At 43.6% G+C, this 17990-nt stretch overlaps 1 protein-coding gene across 9 annotated transcripts in view; it reads left to right on the forward strand.

The window, feature by feature from the left end:
* The window catches only part of LRMDA (leucine rich melanocyte differentiation associated), a 1152373-nt gene that overhangs the window by 614971 nt on the left and 519412 nt on the right, over positions 1–17990 (forward strand). For all 9 annotated transcript variants that reach the window (XR_002524551.2, XR_002524550.2, XM_017944525.3 and 6 more), the window contains one exon: positions 10527–10653. Coding sequence is in view for 7 of the 9 variants with exons in the window: in XM_017944525.3 (XP_017800014.1) it covers positions 10527–10653 (127 nt within the window). In the remaining 2 variants the exon portion in view is untranslated. The remainder of the gene's footprint in view (positions 1–10526; positions 10654–17990) is intronic.

Consider the following 17990-nt stretch of genomic DNA (forward strand, 5'->3'; position numbering starts at 1 on the left):
ATCATTAGTGGATAAATCTCAACCCAGTTCCACCTAATGCATACTTCAAAGGAAAAAAACTCTAAGAATTAGCTCTTTGGGAGATTGTTCTAGGAAGATCCATGGAGTACAGAGTGAAAGGAAAAATAACTTGAAAACCATTTAGGTTCATCATTGTATTTATAATTGAGGACATACAATGAATGGGTTACAAAGCTACATATAATGTTTGGGTAAAGCATGTTGCGATGGTGAAATTCCATTTCTGGACCACAGTGAGAAAGTATGTAGAGGTAGTTTAACATAGTTGGGAAGCACTGCACTTTATGTACACAGGTTCTAAATGTGGCCTGGTGACTCATGTGTGTTTTCAGGTAGGCCACTTTACCTCTCGGGACATTAGTCATCTTCTGTGAAGTGGGGGGAGAGTGGAAGAGCCTAAAATTCCTCTAGGATTCAAAGTCTATGAGTCTATAAGAAGACTGTAACAGGGCATATTTTACATGGATAGGGCTGTAGCTCTAGTATGTAGTTTACATTCTGTAAGAGGTCAGGATGCTAACATGTGCCTTGTTATTATGGGCACATGTTACACCCTTCCCATAGTTAGGAAAATATTAAAGAAGCCTTGCACAGTCCCAGCTAAAAGAATGAGGCACAGAGTTTAGTGTGCTGAAACTCTGCTACCCTCTTCCTACCAGACTGACTCATAAGGGACCCTTTGGCAGAGCAGAACTGACTTAACAGCCCTTATAAACTGTGGTTACAAAGGAAGGAGCTCCAGTCAGATAACCACAGTATCTGGATAGAATATTAGAGGTCATCGAATCTGATCTCTATGCAGAAATTCCCTCTAAACATTCTCCATGACTTTAGCCTCTGTTCAAGTAAGTATAGTGGCTCTCAGGGCAGCTCATCCTTTAGTAAACAGCTTCTCCATTTTGACAAGTTTCAAAAAATTGATTCAAGACATTTCCTCCCAGCTTATATAATTTTCTATTTGTTTTTGATTCTGCATTCTGGAACCCTGTAGACTTAGGACTTTGAAATGACTAAGATTTCTCTGATCCTGGTTAAGCAACCTTAACTGTCTCAATCACTGTTTCTTACACCCTTCACCTCCTGGTGGTTCTCCTTGGGTGGTGTTTCTGAATGCAAATCCCCCTTTGAATCTGGCACCCAGAATTCAAACAAAGCTCCAGGCACAGGCACTTAGGGACCAGGAAAGTAGTAGAGTGGATTGGGATCAGATTTGCTTCTGTGGTGGTCACTGGCGATTCATACTAAGTCCTCTTCCCAGACACTGCTCTTTCTCTAAAGCTTCTACATGTTATGCATGTGGAATTGTCTTGTTTTATTTAAAAGAAATATTAACTGTGGTTTTTCCTGATTATAAAATGCATATTCATGATAGAAAATGTAGTAGCTAGAGAAAACTATTTGAAAAATGACTGATAAACTCATTGCCTGGGGGTTAATGGTATGTATCTGGGAGATATAGATAGGTAACACACACACACAAATATATATATACATTTAAGTGTGTTTGTGTATGTGTGTACAGAATTGTTATAACATCTCTGTGTACAAGATTGTATATTAACAGCAGTTTGTAAACTAGAACCACTAAGAAAGATGACTTTGATGATTCTTAACCATTAACATGGAAGAAAATGCCCAGAAAGGCTTGGCACAAATTAAAACTTGTGTGGAAAATGGTGAGGACCATATGGATGACTTTTAATTTTCATGCATAAGATCTTAGTGCGTGTACCATATTACATTGTGACTTAATTTGCGGTACTTAAATGTATAGCATGAAAATTGTACTGGCTCATTAGATACCTGCCTACAATATTATTTTTAATTCCTGCATAGTATTTTATGGTACAGATCTATTGAGCTTTATTTAATCATTCTTCAATCCTTGGGCATTTAGGCTTGTTTGCAGTTATTGTAAATAATGCTGTAGTGAACAAACTTGTACATAAACTTATACACATCTTTGATATTTACTGAATAAATTATTGGAATTGGAATTGGTGGATGAAAAGGTAATTATTTTTAAGACTTTTAATATAAGTTACCATCCAGCAATTTCACTGTCTCATTAGTCTTCCATTTGTTTGAAGTAAAAGCTTGACAAAACTATCTTAAATCTTAAAATCTAAGAAAAGGATGTAACTATTTTTATTTGAATATTCTAGATTTCTAATAAAGCTGAAAATTTCTCCCATATTTTTATTATTGACAAATTTCCTTGTGAATTTTCCATCCAAGGTTTTTGATCATTTTTCTATTAGAGCTTCATGTTTTCCTTAATGATTTATAAAAGCTCTTTCCATGTTGAGGGTGTTAAATCTTAGACTGTTAGAGGGGTTGAAAATATTTTCCCAATTTTCATTTGCCTTTTAATTTTTTTCAGTAAATATTTTTGGATAGTTGAACTTTATTATTTAGTTTACATTAGATATTGTGAAATTTCATCTTATTGAGCTGAAACAATGGTTGATTCTCACAGAATCATTTTGGATCTTTCTTAATATCTTTTTAGGGTCCTGTGCCCCATAAATGTGATACACATCTCCTTAACCAAGTCACTGGCAAAAAAACAAAAACAATAAAAAACAAAAAAGCAGGGTCAAAATCCCTAGAATCTACCCATAGAGCAATTTGAGCCATTAATCAGTATTCTTCAGGTACATTTTTGAAGCAGTTATGCCTCTACCTAAGATTGTCATTTTCTAGCCTACTTTTTGCCTTCCTGTCACAAAGATATTATGAGAAGCTTATTCAAAGCCTTTTTTTTTTTTTTTTTTTTTGAGACAGAGTCTCGCTCTGTTGCCAGGCCGGAGTACAGTGGCACGATCTCAGCTCACTGTCACCTCTGCCTCCTAGGTTCAAGCAATTCTCCTGCCTCAGCCTCCAGAATAGCTGGGACTACAGGCACACACCACCACGTGCAGCTAATTTTTGTATTTTTAGTAGAGACGAGGTTTCACCATGTTGGCCAGGATGGTCTAGATCTCTTGACCTCGTGATCCACCCTCCTCGGCCTCCCAAAGTGCTGGGATTACAGGCGTGAGCCACCATGCCTGGCCAACCATTTCGAACTCTGAATACAATATATATCTTCTTTATTCCTACATGAGTATCTCCATTAACAACTGGTCTCGCAAAACTTTTCCTTAATGTGCAGAATCTGCCTGTTTGAGAATCTATATTCTATTTTATTGATATATATATCCTACCTTATTCTACAAAGGTTTGGGCTAGCTTATTAGAATCAATAAAATAAAAAAGCAATATATAGATAAATGAAATACCAAAGCTGTGAAAAAAGTATAAGCCTTTACAAATGAAGTTAGAAAGCAGGTATGGTTATCATGAAGGATTACCTTTTTACAACTGGGTCACAGTTTACCTCTGAGCTTCTTGGTAGCAAAAGTAAAAAGGATAACATGATCAGATACGTTATTCATGTTGTCCTACAGCAAGCAAATACCGGTTCCTGAGAGTTATCATCTGACCAGAATTTCATATGGGTAATCATATAACCTCATGTGTCCAAAATAGGAGAATCTACCCTCTTACCTCCTTTTTCAAGTAACATTAATTCCAAGAGCTTCTAGCTCCTTATTCTCCATTACTAATTATTCATTACTCATTCTTTAGGCATCATATTTGAAAGTTTTCTTAATATTCTTAGATATGGTGCAGGGGACTTCAGACCTAGTTAACTGTTAATACTTAAGCTTTTTGACTGGTCTTGGATTCAGGTCTCTCAGACGAGTGTTGAATTTTACTCTCTGCAGTTCAGGGATTACTCATCATGTTGGGGTCTCAGTAGAGCTTTGGGGTTGACTTTGACCCCAAAGTCATGTAACCCACTGCCTCTTTTTTTGTTGTTATTGTTTAGCAATGAAGTCTCACTCTGTTGCCCAGGCTGGAGTGCAGTGACATGACCATAGCTCACTGTAGCCTGGACCTCCTGGGCTCAAGCGATTCTCTTGCCTCAGCCTACTGAATAGTTGGGACTGCAGGCTCACACCATCATACCAGGCTATTTTTTATGTTTTAGAAATGGTGTCTTACTATGTTGCCCAGGCTGGATGCAATCCCTTGTGATGTCAGTGTACGTTCTGTTTCACATAGCCCGAACCTTTTTCATGTTCTTCTATTTCTTAAAGACTTTTCTATTCATCTTGATACACTTATGGTGTGGATTAGTTGATTTATATAATTATTTGTGTGTGTGTGTGTGTATATATATGGCTATGTGACTTGAATGGCCAAAAAATGTACACAGCCAACTATGCATACTATATATACTAATATATAACATGTATAATATATATAGTAATATATAGAGTTACATATCTATGTCTTTATCCATACATTTAAGCATATACAAAGAGTTTTATGGAAAAAAAGAATGTCTCTTCCAGGACTAGGTAAACAAATTATCAAAATGTATAGGTCTATAAAAATGAAAATGTCTGTGCTGGCCGGGTGCGGTGGCTCACGCCTGTAATCCCAGCACTTTGGGAGGCCGAGGCGGGCAGATTATAAGGCCAGGAGATTGAGACCATCCTGGCCAACATGGTGAAACCCTGTCTCTACGAAAATTACAAAAATTAGCCGGGTTTGGTGACGCATGCCTGTAATGCCAGCTACTCAGGAGGCTGAGGCAGGAGAATCACTTGAACCCGGGAGGCGGAGGTTGCAGTGAGCGAGATTGCACCACTGCACTCCAGCCTGGTGACAGAGCGAGACTCCGTCTCAAAAAAATAAAAATGTCTGTGCTGCCACTGGACCATTTAGTGGGATATGAGTGGTCACATCATTCCTCATCAATTCTCTGTTTTCTCCCTTCATTTTCCACCAGGTGACTTTTGGTCACTTGTCCTGTCCTTGTAGCTTTTGCCATGCCTTTGTGGGAAGTTGATTTGCAGACATTTCCCAAGGAGCTGCTGTGTGCCAGGCCCTGCAGTTGGAGTGGTGGGGGGAGTATAGGAGAGGAACAAGTTACTATTTCAGCTCTCAAGGGTGATGTTGAAACAATTTAACAACTGTACTGTCCAATTAGAATGGATGCTGGCTGGAGCAGGGTCTATGGTACCCCTGGGCTGTGGTGGGCATCGGCCTCCTAGTTTCTGGATTATGAAGAGGTCTGGGGGTGCCAAGGAGTGGCCAGGGTAACAGGAAGGGCACTCAGAGCTGCAATTATTTACCTACTGAAGGAGGTATTTAATATTTAGAACTGGTATATTAGAACATATTCATCTTGATACATTTATGGTGTGGATTAGTTGATGTATATAATTATTTTTGTGTGTGTGTGTGTGTGTGTATACATATATGGCTATGTGACTTGAATGGCCGAAAAATATACACAGCCAACTATACATACTATATATATTAGAACTGGTATATTTAGAACATAAATATTTTAATATTGAGAACTGGAATTCCCGTGCAGACTTGCTGAATGTTAGTTACTCTTTCCTGATCTCAGCCACGTGGCCCCAGGGAAACCATGAGGAGGCATTCTGGCCTCTGAAAGAATAGGAGTCGAGAGGCTGCCCTCCTAGCCACTGGCCAGTACGCTGGTCCTGCTCTCTGTCCCATGCTTGGATTTATTGGCTGTTTCTTTCTCAGACACTCCCAGGCTGTGGCTGAACAGTGCTCAGTGAATGAGGCAGTACTGAGCCCTCACTGTACACTTAACAGCTTTCTGGAAGTATGGAGGCTGCAGGGAGATCCCCTCTTAGAGGGGCCTGGGCAGGCAGAAATCATCAGAGAGATCCATACAGAACAGGCAGCAGCCAGCCCTTTCAGGTCTGGGGACCTAGCCAGGGTGGTAGACATCAGACCCAGGTTAGGCCTTCTAGAACTTCCATGGCCACCCCATTTTCTCAGTTAAAAATATAGGCAGGGGGCCGGGTGCGGTGGCTCAAGCCTGTAATCCCAGCACTTTGGGAGGCCAAGATGGGCGGATCACAAGGTCAGGAGATCGAGACCATCCTGGCTAACATGGTGAAACCCCGTCTCTACTAAAAATACAAAAAACTAGCCGGGCGTGGTGGCGGACGCCTGTAGTCCAAGCTACTTGGGAGGCTGAGGCAGGAGAATGGCGTGGACCCGGGAGGCGGAGCTTGCAGTGAGCTGAGATCCGGCTACTGCACCCCAGCCTGGGCGACAGAGTGAGACTCCGTCTCAAAAAAAAAAAAAAAAAAAAAAAAAAAATATATATATATATATATATATGGGCAGGGATATTTAGAGTTGAGGAAGTGGGTAAAGACTTTCTCTGTGGAGATCTTGCTTTCTTGATTGGCTTGAGAACATCCTAGCCTTTGCTCCTGGATTTGGGGCCAAATGTAGTCCCAAAGAGACTGACACTTTTGTTTTAGGGTCTGTGGTCAGCTGTTTCCCCTGTTCACTGCCCATCTCATGTTGGCGCAACGCTGTCACCCCCGGTATAGGCTGGAACTGAGGGAGGAGAGATTGAATTCTTAGCATAGCCTAGATCCAAGGATTGATCCAGGGGTTCTGGAAGCATCCTCTGGTGGTTTTAATGGTACAATGTCCTGGCTGGTGTTTGGCTGGGCAAGGGGCAGGGAGGAATGGCTACAAATTAGAGGCTCCTGCCCAAGCCTGCAAGCCCTACCCGGGCCCGGGTCCTGGCTCTTCCCCTCCATTCTGGTGAGTGGCTCATTTGCAGGGAAAGGATGAAGGTCACTGATTTGTGCCCACCCAGGAGCAGAAGGGACTGGGGCTCAAGGGGTGGCCCTTCTGTGGGGCCCCTGGTCCCCAACCCGAGGTCCCCCCATGCCAGCCACTGGCCTGGCCTGGGCAGGGCTGCACGCCCGTTCAGCGCTGCTGTTTTCATAAGCTAATGAGGGCAGAGTGTGAGCCACAGGCGATGATGTTGGGATATTAACTCTGACAGGAAGCTTGATCATAATTATCTTAACGAGGATAGGGTTAATTACAGTGGAAACTTAAAAGTTCTCTCTGTTTGAATCCACTGGAGCCCAATGCGTTGTGATGTTTTGTCATTTTGATGTGACTTTGGAAAAGGCACTGGGATGCTCCCAGCAGCTGCTGCAGCTCCTGGGGGAGCCCAGGCAGAGCCCTGGGAATGAGGGAAGGAGGTAAGAGGATGGTACCTGTGCGTGAGATCCTGGCTGCGTTGCTGCTGGTGGAGGGGGAGGCAGGCAGCCTGCAGGGAGTTCCAGGGGTGCTGATTCGGTTTCCAGAACAATCCAGGCCTGGATGATCTCCCTCCAGCTGGCTGTGCCTAGGTCCTGGGTGAAACCTTGCTCTCTCCTACCAGCCCCCAGTCCATGCCTCAGACATCGCACTGCCCCGGGAAGCTGGCGAGTGATGCTGGACTGACAGTCGGTGTCTCCACGGGGGATCTGGTTTTGGGGTGCATTTTGCTGTTCATACACAAGATGATAGCAGACAAATTGTCATTTTATTTAACAGCACATATTTGCAGGCATCTGGCATATAGGGGAATGAACTCAAAGATCTACACACATATTGTTTCTCCTATTTCTCCCTAGAAAACAACAGTAAAAACAAACAAACAAAATCAACGTAAAGGTTAAAGCCACCTCCTCCCAGGTGTATGTGTATTGTCATCCATGTGCCAGCTGGGACCTCCCAAAACCTGTCCTCCCCAGTACCTCCATTCACTATGTTCTCTGCCCCCTGACTTCGGTGCCCCGGCCCTCAGCTCTGGATCTAGCTGATTAAATCCCCAGGAGCACACCACACTGATAACATGAAAACAGGGATTTATTCATTAGCAGTCACCCATGTAATATGGTTCTCTTTTTACTGAGCAGCTAATAACGTCACATGGCAAAAAGAGTCTCAAAACCAGGCAGGTGACAGGGGATTTGAGACTGATCTTCCCAGCTCTTCTGGGAGGTTTCACTCTGGTGCGGGGTTCTGCCCCATAGCCCACCCTGCAAGGGAAGAAAGGCTGTCTGGATGGAGGTGGGCGCTTCCTTGGTGCTCCTGGGCTCTCCCCATCTTCATGCTGTGTCATTTTGCTTTATGCCTCCCTGGAGCACTTTTGGAAAGGAACTTTCTTCTGCTTGCCAGTTGCCAACCATTTGCTGATTTTCATCAGAAGAGTCTAATATTTGCATAACATAACTTAGGAGCAATGTATTTGGATGCTGCCTTTGAGCAGAGCCCAACTGATGTTTGTGCACGAAGGTCCTATTAGCCACCCGTAAGGCTCCCTAAGGGGAAGTGGCCTCACCTCCCCTAGTGGCAAACAGGCCCAGTCCTGAGAAGCCTTTTGGCACATCACTCCCTAACACCTAGTGGAGGGACTTCAGAAGAGCCCGAAAGTCCCCTGCACAAGCCTGACTTCCGGCACGCCTCCTCTGTGGGTTTGTTCATGGGCCTGTCCACTGCATTCCAAACACACCCCCAGGGTCAGGGCATCAGGAAACAAACAGTGAATAAAAGGAGGAAGGAAAAGAAAAAAAAACAAAAACAAAAAAACAACAGCGTATGCTACTAACCAGTTAGCCATCGTTCACTTATTCTCTACAAGATCCTATGAGCTGGAAGGAACACAGAACAGTAGAGTTCAGATGGGCTATTGACAGGCCCGAATTCACACAACAGGAAATGGAGGAGCGGAGGCAAAGTCCCAAACCTTCCTGCCTAGATGTGCGTACGTTGTGGGTTTTTACAATTTTTTTTTGTTTGTATTTTTTGTGGGTACATAGCAGGTAGAGATGTTTATGGGTCACATGAGATATTTTGATACAGGCATGCAATGTGTAATCATCACATCAGGATAAATGGGATATCCAGCCCTTCAAGCATTTATCCTCATAAGTTGTGTTTTGCCTCTAGGAACCAAGAGGCAAAAGAGAAAGGAGGAGGAAATGGAACGCGATGACCTCTGGACCCCTACTCCAAAATGTGTCCTCCCTCGGTGGGACTGGCACTGTTGGTTGGAGGAGCAGGCATGCTCTGGGAGTCAAGTCCTGGGTGGGACCATCCCGAGGTCTGGCAGGAATGGAATATGCAGGCAGAGCTCTGCGCCCAGTGGAATCTACAGATTTAATTACAACACATTTTACACCTCGCGAGTATTGACTCCCTATTTTGGAGTCCTCTTGGCAGAGATCCCACAAGGGAGCTATGGATGCCTTGGGAAAGCTCTGGTGCTGAAGTTCACACTCACAGCAGATGTGCAGACATTGCACACACAAGCACACGGGGCTCTAATGGAAGCACTATCAGTAAATGAATAGTGTGGACGACTCATCTCCCTGATTCGTCATTTTATAGAATGGCCAGGCATCCCATAGGAGTCTCCCTCCGGTCCACATCGTAGCTCAGCTGTCAGCCTGTGCAGGCTCAGCACATCTCCCGGGTCTGGCAGGTGAACGAGCTGGGAGTCTGTGTCTCTGTGTAAGCCCCTCCGCCGGCCGGCTTGCTTTAATTAATGTCTGTGTGCGCCCAGGCAAGCACTTGTGCACAACTACCCCGTGTCACCTCCACCCCCAACACTCATGAGAGCCCATAAAATTAAGAGTTAACTTTCAGCGACGTGTATAAGCAAGGCTATTTTTTCCCTTTCTGTTTTTTTTTTTTTTTTTTCCTGGAGTCGGGTACTTAATTCTCTCAGTTGCCTTTTTATTTACTGCCTCAACATCTACAGGGTTGCACTCTACACTTCTTTCAAAAATTAAGTGAGAAATCCACTTTCCATAAATTAAAACAGTAACTTCAGGCCAGGAGCTTTGAAGCAGCAATTCCGCCAACCCCTGTCTCCCCACCCGCAGCAAAAACAAATAAAAAGAAATAATAAAAGAAAAAGGCCTCTCAGACCGGAGTGATTATGTAATTCCGCAGATGCCTTGCCTTTGGGGCAGCCACTGGGATGCTGGGCAGAAGCAAATTAAGTGATTAGTAAAGAAAAAAGGCAGAGGGAAAAAAAAAGTCAAAGGATGTGAACGCAGAGAAAGGAAGCCTTCCCTGCCGTTTCCCCCACGACTGTACAGAGGAGAACCGCTAAGAAATGATACTTGAAGTTATATTTATTATTGTAAGAGGGTATGATATTTCTGGGCAGGAATGATGGATGACAACTTGAATTTGTGTCCAGGGAATGAAGGTGAACTGTGACAGAGTTATTTATCTTGGGAATGGAGGTTAGGGTCAGCCGAGGCTGGGTGCCTGAAGGCACAAGACATTGACAAATTTATCCTGCAGGCCGTATCTGAAGCCCTTTGTTTTGGATCCTGGCTACTCACTAAGTGACCCTCATCCTTCATGTTGGCAATGCGTGAAGGATGCGGTGGGTGCCAGCGGCCCCTTCTCCCCCGCCGCCCCCGCCCCGACTCCTGCTACTAATTCTTGTCATTCACTTTGCTGACAGGCACCAAGCCCAAACTATTCCCAGTCCTGAAAGGGAAGGTTAAAATATTTATTTCGGCTCATAATGGCCTCCCTGATTTAGTGCAGGATCATTTTTCCTGTTGCCTTTGTCATTGCAGGTCACTGGAAGGACTGAGCGCATTCAGGAGCCTGGAGGAACTCATCTTGGACAACAATCAGCTGGGGGACGACCTCGTGTTGCCAGAGTTACCCAGACTGCATACCTTAACCCTCAACAAGAACCGAATATCCTTTCCTCTGCCCGCTGCCCCCCACTCCCCACCCAGCCCCACAGTCGTCCCCCCACCCCACCCTGCACAAATACCTGCAAAATGTCAAATGAGTTTTATGTGTCAGCTAAATTAAAGTATGTGAAATACAGTTCGTGGGCAGACAAAGCGTTCTGTCTTCTGGCACTCGGGACACTTCAGAGTAATTTATTATAGGTCATTCATAAATGAAATGCACCATTATATCTTCCTGTTGCTCCATTTTAGTGTAGGGATCTAAGTTATGGCTGTGAAGAAATCTTTTTAATAGATAAAAATAGAGAAAGAAAATAATGTCACCGCCGCAGAGGCGGCGAAGCCCTGTCTGTTTGCTTGGGCTTGTGTGGGAGGGCGACCTCTGGTGGGAAGTCCTGGGTAATGCCACTAAGCAAACTTCGTCTCCTCGGAGGTTTCTGGAAGGCTCTGGGGCAGGCTCGGGGAACGGTTTTGGTGAGGGAAAGGAGCTAAGGTGGCAGGGACATGTGAAGCCCAGGCCTGGCTATGCCCTCACTGGTGGATACCATGCTGGGCTGTTGATGGGAGGCCTAGGGGACCCATGATAGTATGTGGCCTTCCCTACGGAAGCAAGGACCTAGCCAGCGTAGGGTGAGACTTCCAGGCACTAGTTGCTCTGGATTCTGTAGTGGGAATGGAATCAGGGAACCCCTGCTGCGACCTAAGACCCCTAGCTCCTGCAATGTTAGTGTAGTAGATTACTCGGCACTAGAATGCCAGCTCAATAGGACAGGGAGTTTCCTTGGTTTTGTTAACTCCTCTGTTCTTCACACAAAGAATAGTGCCTGGCACCAAGTACAAGCTCAATAAATATTTGTGGGATGAATGCATGATTATCATTAGCTGTTCCTTATTGAGCACTCCTAGAAATGAGGCATGGTGCTGGGTTCCTTATGTGTGTTGTTATTCATCTTTACCAAGCCCTGTGAGAAGGGTGTGTCTTTTCCGTTTATCTAGACATGGAAAGAGGTGAGGCTAGGCACACAGCCAGACATTAACAAGATGCTATGTCCCGGATGATTCAGTGTCAACTGTGTTGTGTCCAAAGTCCAATGTCTGCATTCTACTGTGTTGCTTCAGACTCGGTGGTCCAATGGCTTTGTTTTATTGGATGGAACATTTGAGACCTGGAGTAGTTAAATCACTTGTTCACATTCATAAAATAAATTAGAAATAGAAAAGGAACCAGGGCATTTTCCTCTAGAGTATAAAATAAAATCAGATATACATGTAAGGTTTAGCACATACGCATATGCCAGCATTTAAGAGTGATTTGCAGAAGTATTTGTTAGCTACTGTTTATACTTCAAGCCATAAGTTAATGTTTTCTTTATTCTCTAAGATATTGTCTAAGTCAGCTCTTGCTGCTATAGCACAATACCATACATGAGGTGGCTTACACAACAAACATTTATTTCTCACAGTCTGAAGGCTGGAGGTTTGTGATCAGGATGCCAGCATGGTTGGTTTCTTGGTGAAGATACTTTCTTGCTGTATCATCACATAGCAGAGAGAGAGAAAGCAAGCTTTTTCAAGTTGCTTCTTATAGGGGCACTGATCCCATCGGAGGGATCTACCCTTATGACCTAATCACCTCCCAAAGGCCTCATCTCCACATACCATCACTTTGGGGATTAGAATTTCAACATATGAATTTGAGGGGAGAACAAATATTCAGACCATAGTATTATAAATATGCTCCTTGTGGTCACTATTAATTGTCACTTTGATAGAAGTAGAAGGGGAGGGCCTGCAAGTAAATTCACAGTCTTTGTCATAATGAAATTTTGGTGGATTTTCCTCTCTTATATCCATTAGTCAACCAAGTTTCCCAATGACTGTTTGAAAAATATTGTAGTCTTATGGCTTTCTAGGCTGTCTTAGATGATCACTTGGCCAATATTCTCAAATCAATCAAGGACAGAAGGATTTTCAGACATATCCTATGTCCCAGGTCTCTGTAGAATATTAGATTCCATGGACTTTGGTTCACGTCTCAGCTTAATCATATTTAGCGGTGTGGCCTTGAGCAAGTTATCTTCCGTGAGCTTCTGTTTCTCATTTTTAAAGAAATACATTGGACTGGATGATGGTTTTATTCTCTGTATTGCTGTCACCAGAGATAAGCAGGCCTCTTGGCTTCAGAGTGCTGAGAGGTATTCTTTGTCTTTGGTTGAGTCCTTTCCCTATTCTGTGCCTTTGCTTCTCCAATCTGTAGCAGTAATGCTAAGGGAGTAATGGTAATAGCCTAGGAGGGACTGAAGCAGAAGACACTGTGTGGCTATAAACCTGACTGGTGATATCACTGTGCTGTTGTAGCACATTTCTTATCAGTGAATGTTCTAAACAGACTTCTTTCCTTTTTTTTCCTCTGCTCTACAAATGTGATTGTGAAGATCAACTTCCCCATCTACTTGACTCAGAAGTCACAGAGAAAGGTAGGTAAAAATCAGGCAATAACAGCACATGTTCTCTTCTCAACTCAGCACTTCTGATGCCACTTTTTCAGCTAAATGACTCTCCTACCTAACTGTGAGAATGTTGCAGGCTTTCCAACAATTTCTATGTTCCATATTGTTATTGCTACCCCATGAAATGCTTTAGATATGGGCTCTATACATTAGCTTTTGCTGCATAATAATCCACCCCAACATTTAGTGGCTTAAAACAGCAAATATGTACAATTCTATGGATCAGATGTTTGGCCAGGGCTCAGCAGGATGGTTCTTCTGCGGGTCTTACCCTGGGTCACTCATGCAACCACATCTACCTGGAGGCTCAACTAGGGCTGGATGGTCTAAGATGACCTCACTCATATGTCTGGAGGTTGGTACTGGGTGTTGGCTAAACTACCTGTGTCTAACAGGCTAGCATAAGGCACTTCACATGGGAGGAGTATTCTAACAGCACAAGCCCCGTAGTACAAGTAGTCTTCAAGTTCAACTTATATCATATGTGTTAATATCCCATGATGAAAGCAAGTCACATACCAACTGTAGAACAAATTGGGGAGGGGACTGCATAGAGTGTACATATAAAGAGGCATAACTCATTTCTGCAACAATCTACCCAGGAGACCTTGGCATTGGCATCTTGTCTCCTTAAGATTTTACTTCCTGCCGGGCGCGGTGGCTCATGCCTGTAATCCCAGCACTTTGGGAGGCCGAGACGGGTGGATCATGAGGTCAGGAGATCGAGACCATCCTGGCTAACACGGTGAAACCCCGTCTCTACTAAAAAATACAAAAAAAACTAGCCGGGTGAGGTGGCGGGCACCTGTAGTCCCAGCTACTCGGGAGGCTGAGGCAGGAGAATGACGTGGACCCGGGAGGCGGAGCTTGCAGTGAGCTGAGATCCGGCCGGCCACTGCACTCCAGCCTGGGAGACAGAGCGAGACTCCGTCTCCAAAAAAAAAAAAAAAAAAAAGATTTTACTTCCTATTTGTGATAAAGGGAGCCCTAGAAACAAGTAACTATTGACCTCCTGAAAAAGTATTAGCTCTTTTGTGTAAATTGAATCTTTAAACATGTTAGGAAGCTTGCTGCCAAATGAGGTTTTATCTTGAATCCTTTTGTGAAATTTGCTTCATTTTTAATTTTTTTGGTTTGTTTTTTGGCATATGTAAAATGGTTATTCACCCCACCTACCACGTAAAATCTAGACTTTTCCACTTTGGTTTAACTCACAGTTAAATGTGTCTATAATAATGCTGTAGGTTCCTAGACCCTGGCCACTTGGGTCATTGGCTTCTTTGATCCTTTAGCAAGAGGGAATATCACACAGTGGTTAAGAACAACAGGCTCTGAAGGCAGACTTCCTGAGCTTCTACCCTAAACCTGCCACTTTTCTGCATGGCCTTGGGCAATTGATTGAACATCTCTATGTTTTGGCTTCCTTTGAAAATGCAGACAATGCTGGTACCCATCCCATAGGTTGTTTTGAAGATTATTCTAAGTATCTCAGACATATTAGATTCTAGTAACATAGTAAGTGCTATGTAAGGGTTACTATTATTGTTGTTATTATTATCCTAGAGAATTGTGTAAACTCATCTGGTTTGACTTGGGTCACATTATAACCAAGGCCAGAGTACAGATATACTTCTGAGTGTAGAATGCTTCTTTGACTTGCACAATTTAATATTGCCCTAATGGCATTCCATGAGTTGGGTACTGTTGGTGAATAATTCTTCTCATTTTTATGGAAAAACTAGGAGTGCATGAGCTTTCTGAAGTCACATAGATTGTCAGTAGTGGGGCTTAGTCTAGAACCCAGGTATGCTGATTCCCAGCTCCAGACTCTGAAACCCAAAGGAGCGGCAATCATTGTACAAGGAGAGGAGCCCAGATACAGGAGGAGTCAGCGTCCTGGGCCTGCTTCTGCAAGGTCCTGCTCCCAGCTGGGGCTGCCAGGAGTCCGCTCTTAAAAGAGATTCCAGAGCCCAGACCCAACATCTGGAAAATTCCTTCTGTGTTCATCAGTCAATGCCTTCCTGCCATCTGCATACCTCCTGCTGGACCTCCCATCTTTTTCCACCAGCCCTTTTTCTCATTGTGTTCAGCCCTCAGTGTTGATGTCCTGCTCTGGTATATCTGAAAGCCTGGTTGTCTGAGATTACCTCTTCATTTCTTGGTTTGTAGGGATCTCATTTTCTTTCTTTGGTTCATTGAGTCTGGCCAGGTAATCACTGGTTATGGACTTGAACCCCTTCCCCACTGCTCTCTCTCTCTCTCTCTCACACACACACACACACACACACACACGCCCATCCATGAGCATGCACACACCATCCCTGACTCTTCCACCAGGAGGGGTGGGATATTTGGTAGTGGTCTCAGCCATATCATGTCTGAATAATCAACCCCAAGTAAGGTTGACCAACTGAAGATTCAGGAAAATGTAGGTACTTAACCTTTGCACAATCAAATGATTCACCTCTACTTTCCTTTTGGCGTGTGTGTGGGGCACATAAGCAGATTTTATTTGGAATCGCACTTCATCTTCTGTCTCCCTTTTTGCTTCAGCACATGTACTGAATAGCCAATGAGTTTGAATTATAGTGCCAGCAGGAAGAAAGTATGGTGCTACATGTTACACAGCTGGGCGGTGGCACGGAGACCACTCCAGCAAGTCAAAGGTGGGAGTGGAGTTCCCTTAGCCATTTTCCGTGTCATCTTAGGAAAAATTTGCTGTGTCATCTTAGGAAAGTCTCTACACCTTGTCAGGGGCCTCAGTTTCTTTATAAAATGGGTAACACACACTTCAGCATATTGTCGAGAGATTTAAATGGTATAATATGTGGGAAATCACTTTGTTAAAGACTTTACAATTTCTTGGCATATTTTACTGTTAGTCAATGCCTCGATGCTTCAAAAGAAGCAGCCCAAATTGGAAGGAAGGATCTGAGGTACACAGCACATAGCCCGGTGATGGCACCTGTGTTCTCCCACAGAAACATGTAGGAACCCTCATTTTCCAGTGGTTTAAATTTTGCTTTTGTGTTAGGAAATTATGAGTCACTTTTTCCTCTAGAAATACAGTTTCTTTAGGGCCTGTGTTTAAATCCAGACTCTATCATGTACTGGCTGTGTGACCGTTAACCCCTGTTTCCTTAATTGTTATTTGGGCACGACAAATTTCTGATATATGTGAATAAAAATGAGATATGTCATTATGCTGTATATTTAGTATGCAAAAACCCAGCATTAGGATTAGCTGTGGTTAAAATCATCCCAGTAGTTATGGAGGCTGCCCTTTGACCCGCAGCTGAGCCCAGAGGGAGGGATGTGTCCATTCTCACCTGGGAGACAACTTTGGACCCGCACAACTGGAACACCCTGGAAGGCTTCCCTCCTCCCTCATGCTCCAAACTTTCAAGGCAAGATGCTGCTTTGATCTTGGGCCCTCTGCAGAAAATCTCCCTTGGCAAGCCTCCCCATGACAGCTGGGCTCCGCAATGGCAACTTTCTACAGACAACACTGAAAAAAATCTCAACGCTAAGTACCCCGGAGAAGACTTGCTGAGGGAAGCCAGGTGTGTGCTGGGAACCCAGCTGGAGAGAGATGAAACTGTGCCAGGTAGCTTCACATTTTTAAAAAAGGTACCCTTACGAGAATCCCTGAAATGATCCCCACTGCAGTGGTCTTGATTAGCCAGGGACACCAGGTTTCTTCCACAGATTGCCTCTGGTCAATTTTCTATGAATCTTGACAAAAAAGAAATGTGACAAGTTCTATCTTGGATCTCAAAACCAGGCAAGACAAGGCTGTGTTTGTCCTTGCTGACCCAGGAGACGAAGAAACCAATTAAAACTTCTCATGTTTTATCTTCTGGTGGTGCTATCAACATAAAGGTGAAGGGCTGGTCTACAGCACGCATGCAGGGAGGAGGTGCTAGTGCTTCCTGCTTGGTGTGGATTTGGGAGAAACCACCTGACTCAGCCAAATATATCATTTATAGTAGGTATATGAAAGGCTTAGGAAGATGGAACTTCTGCCATACAAAATACCCAAAGGCAGGCAGGCTGGCTCTTAGAAATCTCTTGGATTCATTGGCAAAGGATGGCTGAAGCTTCTTGGAACCTGCAGACCCCTTGCCCAAGAAAGTCCCATGATCAAAGCATTCAAATTATCCACTTCTTCATGGCCAGGGGCAGATTCAGGTTTTGCCCAGGGGCAGATCCAGGTTTTGGGGAGTGTGAAACCTCTGTAATTTGAGGGAGCCCTCTTAAAGACTATATAATTAGGAATGCAAAATTAGGTATGAAATGGATATTTATTTGGAATAGAACTGTATCAAAGGAAATTTTAAAATTTTAAGTTGATAAATTCCACAGATGTCAAAATACCTAGAAAAGTATCAATCTTTACTGAAGATATGCCTCTAGAGAAACTTTTTTCCTACTTTTTTCCTGCAAATTCTCTCATAGCTTCATTATTTGGTGAAATTTTGTAATTTTTTTCTAGAGAGAATAATTCCCTCTTTTAGCATAGTTGATCGAAAATTGATTTTTTAAAATAGTTTAGAAATGTTTCTTTCAGTTTCACCATTTGTTGTTGGTAGTTTCACCACTATATTATTGGTAAAACTTTTAGGATTATTACATGTTGGAGAAACTCTTACACATTTCTTTCATATATGATAGGAGTTGTATAAGATTTCAGGACATTTCAGCCAGGCACAGTGGCTCACACCTGTAATCCCAGCACTTTGGGAGGCTGAGGCAGGTGGATCTCCTGAGGTTAGGAGTTCGTGGTCTCTACTAAAAATACAAAAATTAGCCGGGTGTGGTGGTGCGC

This window comes from Papio anubis, chromosome 11 (assembly GCF_008728515.1).
Source record: "Papio anubis isolate 15944 chromosome 11, Panubis1.0, whole genome shotgun sequence".
NCBI classification, from domain to species: domain Eukaryota; kingdom Metazoa; phylum Chordata; class Mammalia; order Primates; family Cercopithecidae; genus Papio; species Papio anubis.